A 17,275-nucleotide genomic window follows, 5' to 3' on the forward strand; every position below is an offset into this window, starting at 1 on the left:
AAAACTTCCAACGAAAACAGAGCCCTAGTCCCAATAAAAAAATGATTTATTTCTACTTCACCAGAACAACATTGTTATTGACTTAATCCACAAACCTGATTTGAGATTTTGATTGAATGGGGCCCTATACTTATTGGACTGATGAATGAAAGGAAAGCAGCCAATCACTGACGAAATGTTCAAGTTTGAACTAACTTGTAAGCTCGAGGCCATTAGGGAGAAGGACGGTATTTGTTTTCTGATGGCATTATAATCCCAAGAGCTCTCTCTCTCTCTCTCTCTGTCCCTTCTCTCATCTTCGTTCTGTTTAAATGTTGTGTCTTGTAAGTTTTCCAACTTTACAGATAGTCATTTGAGGGGTTTTCAGGACAGTTAGATTTTCTCCATGATGACATTACATTCAACAATACTCTGCATGTCAATTTATTGGGGGGAATGAGATGGTTTCTTTACCTTGTATTTTTCCCCCAAGACATTCAGAAAAAAATTAAATAATTATTATTATATATATATATATAATGTGGCGCAGTGGTCTAAGGCACTGCATCACAGTGCTAACTGTGCCACTAGAGATCCTGGTTCGAATCCAGGCTCTGTCGCAGCCGGCCGCGACCGGGAGACCCATGGGGCGGCGCACAATTGGCCCAGCGTCGTCCAGGGTAGGGGAGGGAATGGCCGGCAGGGATGTAGCTCAGTTGATAGAGCATGGCGTTTGCAACGCCAGGGTTGTGGGTTCGTTTCCCACGGGGGGCCAGTATAAAAAAATAAAAATAAAAATAAAAATGTATTCACTAACTGTAAGTCGCTCTGGATAAGAGTGTCTGCTAAATGACGTAAATGTAAATGTAATACTACCGGTCAAAAGTTTTAGAACTCCTACTCATTCAAGGGATTTTCATTTATTTTTACTATTTTCTACATTGTAGAATAATAGTGAAGACATCAAAACTATGAAATAACACATATGGCATCATGTAGTAACCAAAAAAGTGTTAAACAAATCAAAATATATTTTATATTTGAGATTCTTCAAATAGCCACCCTTTGCCTTGATGACAGCTTTGCACAGTCTTGGCATTCTCTCAACCAGCTTCACCTGGAATGCTTTTCCAACAGTCTTGAAGGAGTTCCCACATATGCTGAGCACTTGTTGGCTGCTTTTCCTTCACTCTGCGGTCCAACTCATCCCAAACCATCTCAATTGGGTTGAGGTCGGGGGATTGTGGAGGCCAGGTCATCTGATGCAGCACTCCATCACTGTCCTTCTTGGTCAAATAGCCCTTACACAGCCTGGAGGTGTGTTGTGTCATTTGAAAAACAAATGATAGTCCCACTAAGCGCAAACCAGATTGGATGGCGTATCGCTGCAGAATGCTGTAGTAGCCATGCTGGTTAAGTGTGCCTTGAATTCTAAATACATCACCGACAGTGTCACCAGCAAAGCACCATCACACCTCCTCCTCCACGGTGGGAACCACACATACAGAGATAATCCGTTCATCTACTCTGGTCCTCTGTAGCTCAGCTGGTAGAGCACGGCGCTTGTAACGCCAGGGTAGTGGGTTCGATCCCCGGGACCACCCATACGTATAAAATGTATGCACACATGACTGTAAGTCGCTTTGGATAAAAGCGTCTGCTAAATGGCATATTATTATTATATTATTACAAAGACACGGCATTTGGAACCAATAATCTCACATTTGGACTCACCAGACCAAGGACAGATTTCCACCGGTCTAATGTCCATTGCTCGTGTTTCTAGGCCCAGGCAAGTCTCTTCTTATTTGTGTCCTTTAGTAGTGGTTTCTTTGCAGCAATTTCACCATGAAGGCCTGATTCATGCAGTCTCCTCTGAACAGTTGATGTTGAGATGTGTCTGTTACTTGAACTCTGTGAAGCATTTATTTGGGCTGCAATCTGAGGTGCAGTTAACTCTAATGAACTTATCATCTGCAGCAGAGGTAGCTCTGGGTCTTCCATTCCTGTGGCGGTCCTCATGAGAGCCAATTTCATCATAGCGCTTGATGGGTTTTGCGACTGCACATGAAGAAATGATCAAAGTTCTTGAAATGTTCTGTATTGACTGACCTTCATGTCTTAAAGTAATGATGGACTGTCGTTTCTCTTTGCTTATTTGAGCTGTTCTTGCCATAATATGGACTTGGTCTTTTACCAAATAGGGCTATCTTCTGTAAACCCCCCCTACCTTGTGAAAACACAACTGATTGGCTCAAACGCATTAAGAAGGAAAGAAATTCCCCCAAATTAGCTTTTAAGAAGGCACACCTGTTAATTGAAATGCATTCCAGGTGACTACCTCATGAAGCTGGTTGACAGAATACCAATTGTGTGCAAAGCTGTCATCAAGGCAAAGGGTGGCTACTTTGAAGAATCTCAAATATAAAATATGTTTGATTCCATATGTGTTATTTCATAGTTTAGATGTCTTCACTATTATTCTACAATGTAGAAAATAGTAAAACATTAAGAAAAACCCTGGAATGAGTAGGTGTCCAAGCTTTTGACTGGTACTGTGTGTGTGTATATGTGTGTGTGTATATATATATACAGTGGGGAAAAAAAGTATTTAGTCAGCCACCAATTGTGCAAGTTCTCCCACTTAAAAAGATGAGAGAGGCCTGTAATTTTCATCATAGGTACACGTCAACTATGACAGACAAAATGAGGAAAAAAATTCCAGAAAATCACATTGTAGGATTTTTTATGAATTTATTTGCAAATTATGGTGGAAAATAAGTATTTGGTCAATAACAAAAGTTTATCAATACTTTGTTATATACCCTTTGTTGGCAATGACACAGGTCAAACGTTTTCTGTAAGTCTTCACAAGGTTTTCACACACTGTTGCTGGTATTTTGGCCCATTCCTCCATGCAGATCTCCTGTAGAGCTGTGATGTTTTGGGGCTGTCGCTGGGCAACACGGACTTTCAACTCCCTCCAAAGATTTTCTATGGGGTTGAGATCTGGAGACTGGCTAGGCCACTCCAGGACCTTGAAATGCTTGTTACGAAGCCACTCCTTCGTTGCCCGGGCAGTGTGTTTGGGATCATTGTCATGCTGAAAGACCCAGCCACGTTTCATCTTCAATGCCCTTGCTGATGGAAGGAGGTTTTCACTCAAAATCTCACAATACATGGCCCCATTCATTCTTTCCTTTACACGGATCAGTCGTCCTGGTCCCTTTGCAGAAAAACAGCCCCAAAGCATGATGTTTCCACCCCCATGCTTCACAGTAGGTATGGTGTTCTTTGGATGCAACTCAGCATTCTTTGTCCTCCAAACACGACGAGTTGAGTTTTTACCAAAAAGTTATATTTTGGTTTCATCTGACCATATGACATTCTCCCAATCCTCTTCTGGATCATCCAAATGCACTCTAGCAAACTTCAGACGGGCCTGGACATGTACTGGCTTAAGCAGGGGGGACACGTCTAGCACTGCAGGATTTGAGTCCCTGGCGGCGTAGTGTGTTACTGATGGTAGGCTTTGTTGCTTTGGTCCCAGCTCTCTGCAGGTCATTCACTAGGTCCCCCCGTGTGGTTCTGGGATTTTTGCTCACCGTTCTTGTGATCATTTTGACCCCACGGGGTGAGATCTTGCGTGGAGCCCCAGATCGAGGGAGATTATCAGTGGTCTTTTATGTCTTCCATTTCTAATAATTGCTCCCACAGTTGATTTCTTCAAACCAAGCTGCTTACCGATTGCAGATTCAGTCTTCCCAGCCTGGTGCAGGTCTACAATTTTGTTTCTGGTGTCCTTTGACAGCTCTTTGGTCTTGGCCATAGTGGAGTTTGGAGTGTGACTGTTTGAGGATGTGGACAGGTGTCTTTTATACTGATAACAAGTTCAAACAGGTGCCATTAATACAGGTAACGAGTGGAGGACAGAGGAGCCTCTTAAAGAAGAAGTTACAGGTCTGTGAGAGCCAGAAATCTTGCTTGTTTGTAGGTGACCAAATACTTATTTTCCACCATAATTTGCAAATAAATTCATTAAAATCCTACAATGTGATTTTCTGGATTTTTTTTCTCAATTTGTCTGTCATAGTTGACGTGTACCTATGATGAAAATGACAGGCCTCTCTCATCTTTTTAAGTGGGAGAACTTGCACAATTGGTGGCTGACTAAATACTTTTTTCCCCCACTGATATATATATATATATATATATATATATATATATATATATATATATATATATATATATATATATATATATATGTGTATATATATATATATATGTGTGTGTATATATATATATGTTTGTGTATATACAGTGGGGAGAGCAAGTATTTGATACACTGCCGATTTTGCAGCTTTTCCTACTTACAAAAAATGTAGAGGTCTGTACTTTTTATCATAGGTACACTTCAACTGTGAGAGACGGAATCTAAAACAAAAATCCAGAAAATCACATTGTATGATTTTTAAGTAATTCATTTGCATTTTATTGCATGACATAAGTATTTGATCACCTACCAACCAGTAAGAATTCCGGCTCTCACAGACCTGTTAGTTTTTCTTTAAGAAGCCCTCCTGTTCTCCACTCATTACCTGTATTAACTGCACCTGTTTGAACTCGTTACCTGTATAAAAGACACCTGTCCACACACTCAATCAAACAGACTCCAACCTCTCCACAATGGCCAAGACCAGAGAGCTGTGTAAGGACATCAGGGATAAAATTGTAGACCTGCACAAGGCTGGGATGGGCTACAGGACAATAGGCAAGCAACTTGGTGAGAAGGCAACAACTGTTGGCGCAATTATTAGAAAATGGAAGAAGGTCAAGATGATGGTCAATCACCCTCGGTCTGGGGCTCCATGCAAGATCTTACCTCGTGGGGCATCAATGATCATGAGGAAGGTGAGGGATCAGCCCAGAACTACACGGCAGGACCTGGTCAATGACCTGAAGAGAGCTAGGACCACAGTCTCAAAGAAAACCATTCGTAAAACACACTACGCCGTCATGGATTAAAATCCTGCAGCGCACGCAAGGTCCCCCTGCTCAAGCCAGCGCATGTCCAGGCCCGTCTGAAGTTTGCCAATGACCGTCTGGATGATCCAGAGGAGGAATGGGAGAAGGTCATGTGGTCTGATGAGACAAAAATAGAGCTTTTTGGTCTAAACTCCACTCGCCGTGTTTGGAGGAAGAAGAAGGATGAGTACAACCCCAAGAACACCATCCCAACTGTGAAGCATGGAGGTGGAAACAACATTCTTTGGGGATGCTTTTCTGCAAAGGGGACAGGACGACTGCACCATATTGAGGGGAGGATGGATGGGGCCATGTATCGCGAGATCTTGGCCAACAACCTCCTTCCCTCAGTAAGAGCATTGAAGATAGGTCGTGGCTTGGTCTTCCAGCATGTCAACGACCCGAAACACACAGCCAGGGCAACTAAGGAGTGGCTCCGTAAGAAGCATCTCAAGGTCCTGGAGTGGCCTAGCCAGTCTCCAGACCTGAACCCAATAGAAAATCTTTGGAGGGAGCTGAAAGTCCGTATTGCCCAGCGACAGCCCCGAAACCTGAAGGATCTGGAGAAGGTATGGAGGAGTGGGCCAAAATCCCTGCTGCAGTGTGTGCAAACCTGGTCAAGACCTACAGGAAACTTATGATCTCTGTAATTGCAAACAAAGGTTTCTGTACCAAATATTAAGTTCTGCTTTTCTGATGTATCAAATACGTATGTCATGCAATGAAATACAAATTAATTACTTAAAAATCATACAATGTGATTTTCTGGATTTTTGTTTTAGATTCTGTCTCTCACAGTTGAAGTGTACCTATGATAAAAATGACAGACCTCTACATGCTTTGTAAGTAGGAAAACCTGCAAAATCGGCAGTGTATCAAATACTTGTTCTCCCCACTGTATATAGGCATGTGTGTATGTATGTGTGTATGTATGTATGTATGTATGTATGTGTGTGTGTGTGTGTGTGTGTGTGTGTGTGTGTATATATATATATATATATATATATATATATAAATAAAGGGAACACTAAAATAACACATCCTAGATCTGAATGAATGAAATAATCTTATTAAATACTTTTTTCTTTACATAGTTGAATGTGCTGACAACAAAATCACACAAAAATTATCAATGGAAATCAAATTTATCAACCCATGGAGGTCTGGATTTGGATTCACCCTCAAAATTAAATTAAAGTGGAAAACCACACTACAGGCTGATCCAACTTTGATGTAATGTCCTTAAAACAAGTCAAAATTAGGCTCAGTAGTGTGTGTGGCCTCCACAAGGCTGTATGACCTCCCTACAACGCCTGGGCATGCTCCTGATGAGGTGGCGGATGGTCTCCTGAGGGATCTCCTCCCAGACCTGGACTAAAGCATCCGCCAACTCCTGGACAGTCTGTGGTGCAATGTGGCGTTGGTGGATGGAGCGAGACATGATGTCCCAGATGTGCTCAATTGGATTCAGGTCTGGGGAACGGGCAGGCCAGTCCATAGCATCAATGCCTTCCTCTTGCAGGAACTGTTGACACACTCCAGCCACGAGGTCTAACATTGTCTTGCATTAGGAGGAACCCAGGGCCAACCGCACCAGCATATGGTCTCACAAGGGGTCTGAGGATCTCATCTCGGTACCTAAAGGCAGTCAGGCTACCTCTGGCGAGCACATGGAGGGCTGTGCGGCCCCCCAAAGAAATGCCACCCCACACCATGACTGACCCACCGCCAAACCGGTCATGCTGGAGGATGTTGCAGGCAGCAGAACGTTCTCCACGGCGTCTCCAGACTCTGTCACGTCTGTCACATGTGCTCAGTGTGAACCTGCTTTCATCTGTGAAGAGCACAGGGCGCCAGTGGCGAATTTGCCAATCTTGGTGTTCTCTGGCAAATGCCAAACGTCCTGCACAGTGTTGGGCTGTAAGCACAACCCCCACCTGTGGACGTCGGGCCCTCATACCACCCTCATTGAGTTTGTTTCTGACCGTTTGAGCAGACACATGCACATTTGTGGCCTGCTGGAGGTCATTTTGCAGGGCTCTGGCAGTGCTCTTCCTGCTCCTCCTTGCACAAAGGCGGAGGTAGCAGTCCTGCTGCTGGGTTGTTGCCCTCCTACGGCCTCCTCCACGTCTCCTGATGTACTGGCCTGTCTCCTGGTAGCGCCTCCATGCTCTGGACACTACGCTGACAGGCACAGCAAACCTTCTTGCCACTGCTCGCATTGATGTGCCATCCTGGATGAGCTGCACTACCTGAGCCACTTGTGTGGGTTGTAGACTCCGTCTCATGCTACCACTAGAGTGAAAGCACCGCCAGCATTCAAAAGTGACCAAAACATCAGCCAGGAAGCATAGGAACTGAGAAGTGGTCTGTGGTCACCACATGCAAAACCAGTCCTTTATTGGGGGTGTCTTGCTAATTGCCTATAATTTCCACCTGTTGTCTATTCCATTTGCTCAACAGCATGTGACATTTATTGTCAGTCAGTGTTGCTTCCTAAGTGGACAGTTTGATTTCACAGAAGTGTGATTGACTTGGAGTTACATTGTGTTGTTTAAGTGTTCCCTTTATTTTTTTGAGCAGTGTGTGTATGTATATATATATGTATATATATACACATACAGTGGGGAGAACAAGTATTTGATACACTGCTGATTTTGAAGGTTTTCCTACTTTCAAAGCATATAGAGGTCTGTAATTTTTATCATAGGTACACTTCAACTGTGAGAGACGGAATCTAAAACAAAAATCCAGAAAATCACATTGTTTAATTTGCATTTTATTGCATGATATAAGTATTTGATACATCAGAAAAGCAGAACTTAATATTTGGTACAGAAACCTTTGTTTGCAATTACAGAGATCATACGTTTCCTGTAGGTCTTGACCAGGTTTGCACACACTGCAGCAGGGATTTTGGCCCACTCCTCCATACAGACCTTCTCCAGATCCTTCAGGTTTCGGGGCTGTCGCTGGGCAATACAGACTTTCAGCTCCCTCCAAAGATGTTCTATTGGGTTCAGGTCTGGAGACTGACTAGGCCACTCCAGGACCTTGAGATGCTTCTTACGGAGCCACTCCTTAGTTGCCCTGGCTGTGTGTTTCGGGTCGTTGTCATGCTGGAAGACCCAGCCACGACCCATCTTCAATGCTCTTACTGAGGGAAGGAGGTTGTTGGCCAAGATCTCGCGATACATGGCCCCATCCATCCTCCCCTCAATACGGTGCAGTCGTCCTGTCCCCTTTGCAGAAAATCATCCCCAAAGAATGATGTTTCCACCTCCATGCTTCACAGTTGGGATGGTGTTCTTGGGGTTGTACTCATCCTTCTTCTTCCTCCAAACACGGCGAGTGGAGTTTAGACCAAAAAGCTATATTTTTGTCTCATCAGACCACATGACCTTCTCCCATTCCTCCTCTGGATCATCCAGATGGTCATTGGCAAACTTCAGACGGGCCTGGACATGCGCTGGCTTGAGCAGGGGGACCTTGCGTGCGCTGCAGGATTTTAATCCATGACGGCGTAGTATGTTACTAATGGTTTTCTTTGAGACTGTGATCCCAGCTCTCTTCAGGTCATTGACCAGGTCCTGCCGTGTAGTTCTGGGCAGATCCCTCACCTTCCTCATGATCATTGATGCCCCATGAGGTGAGATCTTGCATGGAGCCCCAGAGCGAGGGTGATTGACCGTCATCTTGAACGTCTTCCATTTTCTAATAATTGCACCAACAGTTGTTGCCTTCTCACCAAGCTGCTTGCCTATTGTCCTGTAGCCCATCCCAGCCTTGTGCAGGTCTACAATTTTATCCCTGATGTCCTTACACAGCTCTCTGGTCTTGGCCATTGTGGAGAGGTTGGAGTCTGTTTGATTGAGTGTGTGGACAGGTGTCTTTTAAACAGGTAACGAGTTCAAGCAGGTGCAGTTAATACAAGCAATGAGTGGAGAACAGGAGGGCTTCTTAAAGAAAAACTAACAGGTCTGTGAGAGCCGGAATTCTTACTGGTTGGTAGCTGATCATATACTTATGTCATGCAATAAAATGCAAATTAATTACTTAAAAATCATACAATGTGATTTTCTGGATTTTTGTTTTAGATTCCGTCTCTCACAGTTGAAGTGTACCTATGATAAAAATTACAGACCTCTACATGCTTTGTAAGTAGGAAAACCTGCAAAATTGGCAGTGTATCAAATACTTGTTCTCCCCACTGTATATATATATGTATATGTATGTGTATGTGTATATGTGTGTGTGTGTATGTGTATATATGTGTATATATGTATGAGTTTTTAAACCACTCCACACATTTCTTGTTAACAAACTATAGTTTTGGCAAGTCGGTTAGGCCATCTACTTTGTGCATGACACAAGTAATTTTCCAACAATTGTTTACAGACAGATTATTTCACTTATATAATTAACTGTATCACAATTCCAGTGGGTCAGAAGTTTACATACACAAAGTTGACTGTGCCTTTAAACAGCTTAGAAAATTCCAGAAAATGATGTCATGGCTTTAGATGCTTCTGATAGGCTAATTGACATCATTTGAATCAATTGGAGGCGTACATGTGGATGTATTTCAAGGTTTACCTTCAAACTCAGTGCCTCTTTGCTTGACATCATGGGAAAATGTAAAGAAATCAGCCAAGACCTCAGAAAATAATTGTAGACCTCCACAAGTCTGGTTCATCATTGGGAGCATTTTCCAAACGCCTGAAGGTACCACAGTCATCTGTACAAACAATAGTACGCAAGTATAAACACTATGGGCCCACGCAGCCATCATACCGCTCAGGAAGGAGACGCGTTCTGTCTCCTAGAGATGAACGTACTTTGGTGCGAAAAGTGCAAATCAATCCCGGAACTACAGCAAAGGACCTTGTGAAGATGCTGGAGGAAAGAGGTACAAAAGTATCTATATCCACAGTAAAATGAGTCCTATATCGACATAACCTGAAAGGCTGCTCAGCAAGGAAGAAGCCACTGCTCCAAAACCGCCATAAAAAAGCTACGGTTTGCAACTGCACATGGGGATAAAGATCTTACTTTTTGGAGAAATGTCCTCTGGTCTGATGAAACAAAAATAGAACTGTTTGGCCATAATGACCATTGTTATTTTTGGAGGAAAAAGGGGGCTTCTTGCAAGCCGAAGAACACCATCCCAACCGTGAAGCACGGGGGTGGCAGCATCATGCTGTGGGGGTGCTTTGCTGCAGGAGGGACTGGTGCACTTCACAAAATAGATGGCATCATGAGGAAGGAATTTGATGTGGATAAAACAACATCTCAAGACATCAGTCAGGAAGTTAAAGCTTGGTCGAAAATAGGTCTTCCAAATGGACAATGACCCCAAGCATACCTCCAAAGTTGTGGCAAAATGGCTTAAGGACAAGGAAGTCAAGATATTGGAGTGGCCATCACAAAGCCCTGACCTCAATCCTATAGAAAATGTGTGGGCAGAACTGAAAAAGCGTGTGCGATCAAGGAGGCCTACAAACCTGACCTCAGTTACACCAGCTCTGTCAGGAGGAATTGGCCAAAATTCACCAAACTTATTGTGGGAAGCTTGTGGAAGGCTACCCGAAATGTTTGACCCAAGTTAAACAATTTAAAGGCAATGCTACCAAATGCTAATTTAGCGTATGTAAACTTCTGACCCACTGGGAATGTGATTTTAATAGTAGAGAGAAATATATAATTCTCTCTACTATTATTCTGACATTTCACATTCTTAAAATAAAGTGGTGATCCTAACTGACCTAAGACAGGGAATTTTGAAAAACTGAGTTTAAATGTATTTGGCTAAGGTGTATGTAAACTTCCAACTTCAACTGTATATGTATGTATGTATGTTTATATGTATGTGTGTGTATATATATATATATATATATATATATATATCCAGTGGGGAAAAAAAGTTTTTAGTCAGCCACCAATTGTGCAAGTTCTCCCACGTAAAAAGATGAGAGAGTCCTGTAATTTTCATCATAGGTACACGTCAACTATGACAGACAAATTTAGAAAAAAAAATCCAGAAAATCACATTGTAGGATTTTTAATGAATTTATTATCAAATTATGGTGGAAAATAAGTATTTGGTCACCTACAAATAAGCAAGATTTCTGGCTCTCACAGAGCTGTAACTTCTTCTTTAAGAGGCTCCTCTGTCCTCTACTCGTTACCTGTATTAATGGCACCTGTTTGAACTTGTTATCAGTATAAAAGACACCTGTCCACAACCTCAAACAGTCACACTCCAAACTCCACTATGGCCAAGACCAAAGAGCTGTCAAAGGACACCAGAAACAAAATTGTAGACCTGCACCAGGCTGGGAAGACTGAATCTGCAATAGGTAAGCAGCTTGGTTTGAAAAAATCAACTGGGAGCAATTATTAGGAAATGGAAGACATACAAGACCATTGATAATCTCCCTCGATCTGGGGCTCCACGCAAGATCTCACCCCGTGGGGTCAAAATGATCACAAGAACGGTGAGCAAAAATCCCAGAACCACACGGGGGGGACCTAGTGAATGACCTGCAGAGAGCTGGGACCAAAGTAACAAAGCCTACCATCAGTAACACACTACGCCGCCAGGGACTCAAATCCTGCAGTGCCAGACGTGTCCCCCTGCTTAAGCCAGTACATGTCCAGGCCCGTCTGAAGTTTGCTAGAGTGCATTTGGATGATCCAGAAGAGGATTGGGAGAATGTCATATGGTCAGATGAAACCAAAATATAACTTTTTTGGTAAAAACTCAACTCGTTGTGTTTGGAGGACAAAGAATGCTGAGTTGCATCCAAAGAACACCATACCTACTGTGAAGCATGTGGGTGGAAACATCATGCTTTGGGGCTGTTTTTCTGCAAAGGGACCAGGACGACTGATCCGTGTAAAGGAAAGAATGAATGGGGCCATGTATCGTGAGATTTTGAGTGAAAATCTCCTTCCATCAGCAAGGGCATTGAAGATGAAACGTGGCTGGGTCTTTCAGCATGACAATGATCCCAAACACACCGCCTGGGCAACGAAGGAGTGGCTTTGTAAGAAGTATTTCAAGGTCCTGGAGTGGCCTAGCCAGTCTCCAGATCTCAACCCCATAGAAAACCTTTGGAGGGAGTTGAAAGTCCGTGTTGCCCAGCGACAGCCCCAAAACATCACTGCTCTAGAGGAGATCTGCATGGAGGAATGGGCCAAAATACCAGCAACAGTGTGTGAAAACCTTGTGAAGACTTACAGGAAACGTTTGACCTGTGTCATTGCCAACAAAGGGTATATAACAAAGTATTGAGAAACTTTTGTTATTGACCAAATACTTATTTTCCACCATAATTTGCAAATAAATTCATTACAAATCCTACAATGTGATTTTCTGGAGAAAAAAAAACCTCATTTTGTCTGTCATAGTTGACGTGTACCTATGATGAAAATTACAGGCCTCTCTCATCTTTTTAAGTGGGAGAACTTGCACAATTGGTGGCTGACTAATTACTTTTTTCCCCCACTGTGTGTGTGTGTGTATATGTGTATATATATGTATATATATGTGTGTATGTATGTATGTATGTATGTGTATATATAATATGTATATGTGTGTGTGTGTGTGTATACACATATATGTATATATACACATATATATGTATATATACACATATATATGTATATATACACATATATGTATATATATGTGTGTATATATGCACGTGTATGTGTATATGCACGTGGTCCTCTGTAGCTCAGTTGGTAGAGCACGGCGCTTGTAACGCCAAGGTAGTGGGTTCGATCCCCGGGACCACCCATACACAAAAAAAAATGTATGCACGCATGACTGTAAGTCGCTTTGGATAAAAGCGTCTGCTAAATGGCATATTATATATTATATTATATTATTTATTATATTATATTATATTATATTATATTATATTATATTATATTATATATACACGTATATGTGTATATGTATGTATGTATGTATGTAAATGTATGAATATGTATATATGTGTGTGTATATGTATGTGTATATATGTATATATATATGCACGTGTATATATATATATATATATATACACATATATGTATATATACATACACACAATTGTGTTACAAAACCATCTGTAATAATTAGCTTTATCATTGTTCAATGGGTCAAGTGATTGACCGGTCGAAAAATGACAAAATAGACCCTTTCTTCCAGCAAAAGGCACGCGATAACCGGGCAGCGCTGCGCATTAACAAAGTTCAGATGTCCAACGATACGCTGAAGAGACACCAGAATCCTCACCAGCAGCAGCAGCCGTTGACTGATCCCTTTGACCCCAATAGTGTCCCCATGGACGCTGAGATGCTCTTCAAAGATGCACTCAAGCCCAAGGAGTCTGAGCACGAGCAGGAGTGGAAGTTCAGACAGGTAAGAGTACCTTTAGAGTTAAAGTGTGCTGGAAATGGAGGGAGGGGGGGCATGAAGCATGGGGGCACTGTAAAGCTGGGTTTCTCAATGACTATTCTAGGAGTTGTTGTCAATTCATTTGGCCTTCATTTCTTTTACGTAAATGTAAATGTTTTTTGTTTAAATTGAGTCTGAGGGTACGAAATTGGATGCATGATTGTGGGGCAATTGCATGTATGCCTTTTAGACAATTAGGAAGTAATTTGTTTAGTTTCTTCCTTGGCAGGCGTTCAGACAGCCAAATGGGATAAGTGGGATTTTATTCCTGCATGTTGAGAAACCCTGGTGTGAGACAGCAGTGTGTGTTTTTTTTGTGTGTACATGTATTTTATGACGCCATAATACACCACCATAACAATCAAAGTATCGCATGTCAGGGGAATTGTGAGTGGGAGCAAGGTGGTGAGATTGAAGATAACAACCTGGGGGCATGAAACCATTTTTTCTATTTAACTTTATATATGTGCATGGTTGAGTGAGTCATTTTTAAACAATACATTTGGCGTTCTCATACAGTCTACTAATTCTTAATTTGCATTGAAAAGGGAGAGTTAAATCAGATGTGGGGACCGCTTAAGAAGCAGCAGGAAAAGGTCCCAAAAAGCAAAGCCATAAAATCAACAAATAAAGACGTCCTTTTTGGACATTCCAACCAGGCAACTATAGCTGCAGGAGGTGGAAAAATGTCTCTGGTAAGATTCCCAAGGCGAGGCACTGTTCTGGTATTCGTCTGCCTAGAACCAATAAAGAAAAATTTACAAGGTGTAAGAAAAGCAAAATGTAAAATGGAGTTGTAGGGAGAAAAGCTTGGTTAACTGGTAAAATCTGTCCTTGGCCCTGAAAAACACAGTAACAGCCTCCAGAAGCTTTTTTTCATGACCATATTACATACACCCTCACATTGTTTCCTCTTGCATGGCTTAACAACACACGCTAGACCCACTCATATTGAAAAAGCATTAACTTTGTTGTGAGTGAGGGAAAGAGAGCATTCTTAGCACCATGTCATCATAAAATTTCAAATTCAACCCTTTCAAAAAGGCTTCATTCACTGAAGTGCCTCCCCTCCTTCCCTCCCCTGCTTTTCTTGTTTCCATGGCAGCAAATGAGACAAAAGAGCAAGCAGCAGGCGAAGATCGAAGCCACTCAAAAGCTGGAGCAGGTGAAAAATGAGCAGCAACAACTGCAGCAGCAGCAGCAACAGCTGTTTAGCAGTCAGTCATGTGGAGATACAACACCTAATAGTGGCAACCAGAGCCCCATGACGCCTCAGCCCAGCAATGGTGGTAAGTCTGGAAACTCATCCCCTCTGCAGCCAATAGCGTCTAAGGATGGCTTCGCTAGACCCCAACTCCCAGTCACGCCCACCTCCGAGTCACAGGATGACGTGTTCCTCAGACCACAGCTCCCACCTCCGTCCTCGAGGACGCCCACCCAGGAGAACTCGTACCCCCAGCAGGGACCATCCTCCCAGCCCCAGTCACCACAGATGTTCTCCCCAAGTTCCTCCTCAGGCTCCCGGCCATCCTCGCCTTGGGACCCCTACGCCAAAATGGTGGGCACCCCGAGACCACCCCCTGGGGGTGGCGGATCCACCACGCCCCAGCGGAACTCTTTGTCAAAGATGCAGGAAAGGGGAGGGAGGCCTTCCCCGGCACACGAGTCCTTTGGCTCGCCCACGTCTGGTAATGCTGACCCCTATGCTAAGATGCCAGACACCCCCAGGCCACCTGACCCGTTTGTTAAACCCATGGGACCCGCCAGGGTGGGCCCTTCAGGACTCGTTGAGCAGCAGCAAAAGCAGCAGGTCAGGCACATAATGAGCCCTCCCTCTGGAGGAGAATCATTTTCCAGGATAGGGGGCCACCGAGCTGAGGTCTACCAGCGCATATCTCACAACCGCATGATCCTCTCAGACCCCTACTCCAGGCCTTTGCTCACTCCCATCCCCGGCAGCAACGAGTCGGGCTCCGTGCCGGTGTTCAAAGCCCCCATGCCTCCCCAGCAGTCCCAGCAAGAGCCCTATGGTGGCCCTATGCCTGGGGGACTTAGACGAGGGCCATCTGATGGCTTTCCCCAAGGACCACAGGCCGACCCCTATGCCCAGCAGCCTCTCACCCCCCGTCCGCCCATGGGGGAAGGGTTCCCCAACGAGCTCAGGATGATGCGCCAACCCCAGGAGGGCCATTTCTCTCAACCCATGCCAATGATGAGACACCCTCACAGAAACTCATACGCCCAAGCACCATCTGCCCCGAGGCCAGATAATTCCCAGCAGATGCCTGACCCTTACGCCCAACCGATAGGCACCCCCAGACCTCCCTCTGATGGCTATGCCCAACCTCCCGGCACCCCAAGGCCACACTCAGATCCTTCATACCTGCAGACGCCACCTAGCCTTCATCTAGACCAGTTTCCCCAGCAGCACCCAGCCAATCGCAGACAGTCTCCATCTCACTCCATGGATCCTTATGCCTCCATGCCAGGTACCCCCAGACCAGCCCCAGGGGATAGATTTCCCAAATCCCCCGCTAATCAAAGGAACATGGACCCTTATGCCCAACAACCCGGTACCCCTCGGTCCTCCAATGCCATTCTATACGCACAGCCCCCTGGAACCCCAAGACCGCTCCTCACCGACCCTTATGCCCAAGTTCCAGGGACGCCCCGGCCAGGAGCTGGTCCTGACGCCTTCAATCGACTAGGCTCCAGACCGACACCCATGTCCCAGCTCCCAGCTGACCCCTTCTCCCACCAGTCTCCAGGCAGGATGCAGGACACGTTTTCCCGTCCAAGTGCCCCAGGCTCTCAGACATCTAAGCACCCGGAAATGTCGGACGAAAGTTTCTCTCTGCCGCAGTCGAATCATCACGGTGGTCAAACGCCGATTCACAACCACTTTGAACAGGGTCCAATGACACCTTGTGCTCAAGCTTCAGAAAGGCCAGCCCATGATATTACCCAGTTGAGCAGCAACACTGTTGATGCTCAGAACAGCATGCAGCCACACCTGGGAGACACTGAGGAGAAGCTCAGACAGGTATTTGCATTTAGTAAAGAAGCAATGACACTGCCACATGGATAACACTTGAATTGAAATAAAGCCTTCTTCTGTTTGCATAGTTATTAGCAGGTGATTAGTCATTCCCAAGCCAATATGACAGTGCAACATTAAATAATTGTTGCTTCTCTATAAGTACCCCTAAAATGCTAATGAATGAATAGTTGCATGATGCAAGATTTATTTGTTACTTGCTAATGTGTACCCCCCCGGCAGCGCCAGAGACTGCGCCAGCTGATCCTGAGGCAGCAGCAACAGAAGTCTGCCATCCTGCAAGAGAAAGGACTACGACAGGAAGCTGGTGGTGCCCCCGATGCGGCGACACCCCGTCGCTGGTCACAAGAAGATCCCACCCCACAGAGCGACATGTTTGGCAGACCACCACCCCCTTACCCAGGACCCATCAGGGGCGGTCTCCAAGTTCCTGGGGGTCAAAGGTTCCCTGGTACCTTCCTAGGGGACCAGCGAGGACCCTTCCCCAACGAGGGCCAGTTTGCGATACCCCACTTCCCCAGGGACATGGGCAACATGGGCTTGAGGCCCCAAGGAATGAGGTTAGTCGAGTTTGACAGCATAGGTATACATAAACTCTGGCCCTTGACACTTTTTTTTTAATGCACAAGGCCTTTACCACATTTAAATGCAGCTGTATATTTGTATAATGCTACACATTGGTGGTGGATGAGGTGAGTTTCCCCCTACTATGTAAAGCGCTTTGAGTACCTCAGTTGGTAGAAAGGCGCTATATAAATCCAATC

At 44.3% G+C, this 17,275-nt stretch overlaps 1 protein-coding gene across 1 annotated transcript in view; it reads left to right on the forward strand.

Annotated features, from left to right (window-relative positions):
• The window catches only part of LOC121568683 (histone-lysine N-methyltransferase 2C), a 242,145-nt gene that overhangs the window by 178,266 nt on the left and 46,604 nt on the right, over positions 1–17,275 (forward strand). The window contains exons 35-37 of the mRNA XM_045221547.1: positions 13,205–13,417; positions 14,559–16,496; positions 16,734–17,071. Coding sequence (XP_045077482.1) covers positions 13,205–13,417; positions 14,559–16,496; positions 16,734–17,071 — 2,489 coding nt within the window. The remainder of the gene's footprint in view (positions 1–13,204; positions 13,418–14,558; positions 16,497–16,733; positions 17,072–17,275) is intronic.

This window comes from Coregonus clupeaformis, chromosome 7 (genome assembly GCF_020615455.1).
Source record: "Coregonus clupeaformis isolate EN_2021a chromosome 7, ASM2061545v1, whole genome shotgun sequence".
Classification (NCBI taxonomy): domain Eukaryota; kingdom Metazoa; phylum Chordata; class Actinopteri; order Salmoniformes; family Salmonidae; genus Coregonus; species Coregonus clupeaformis.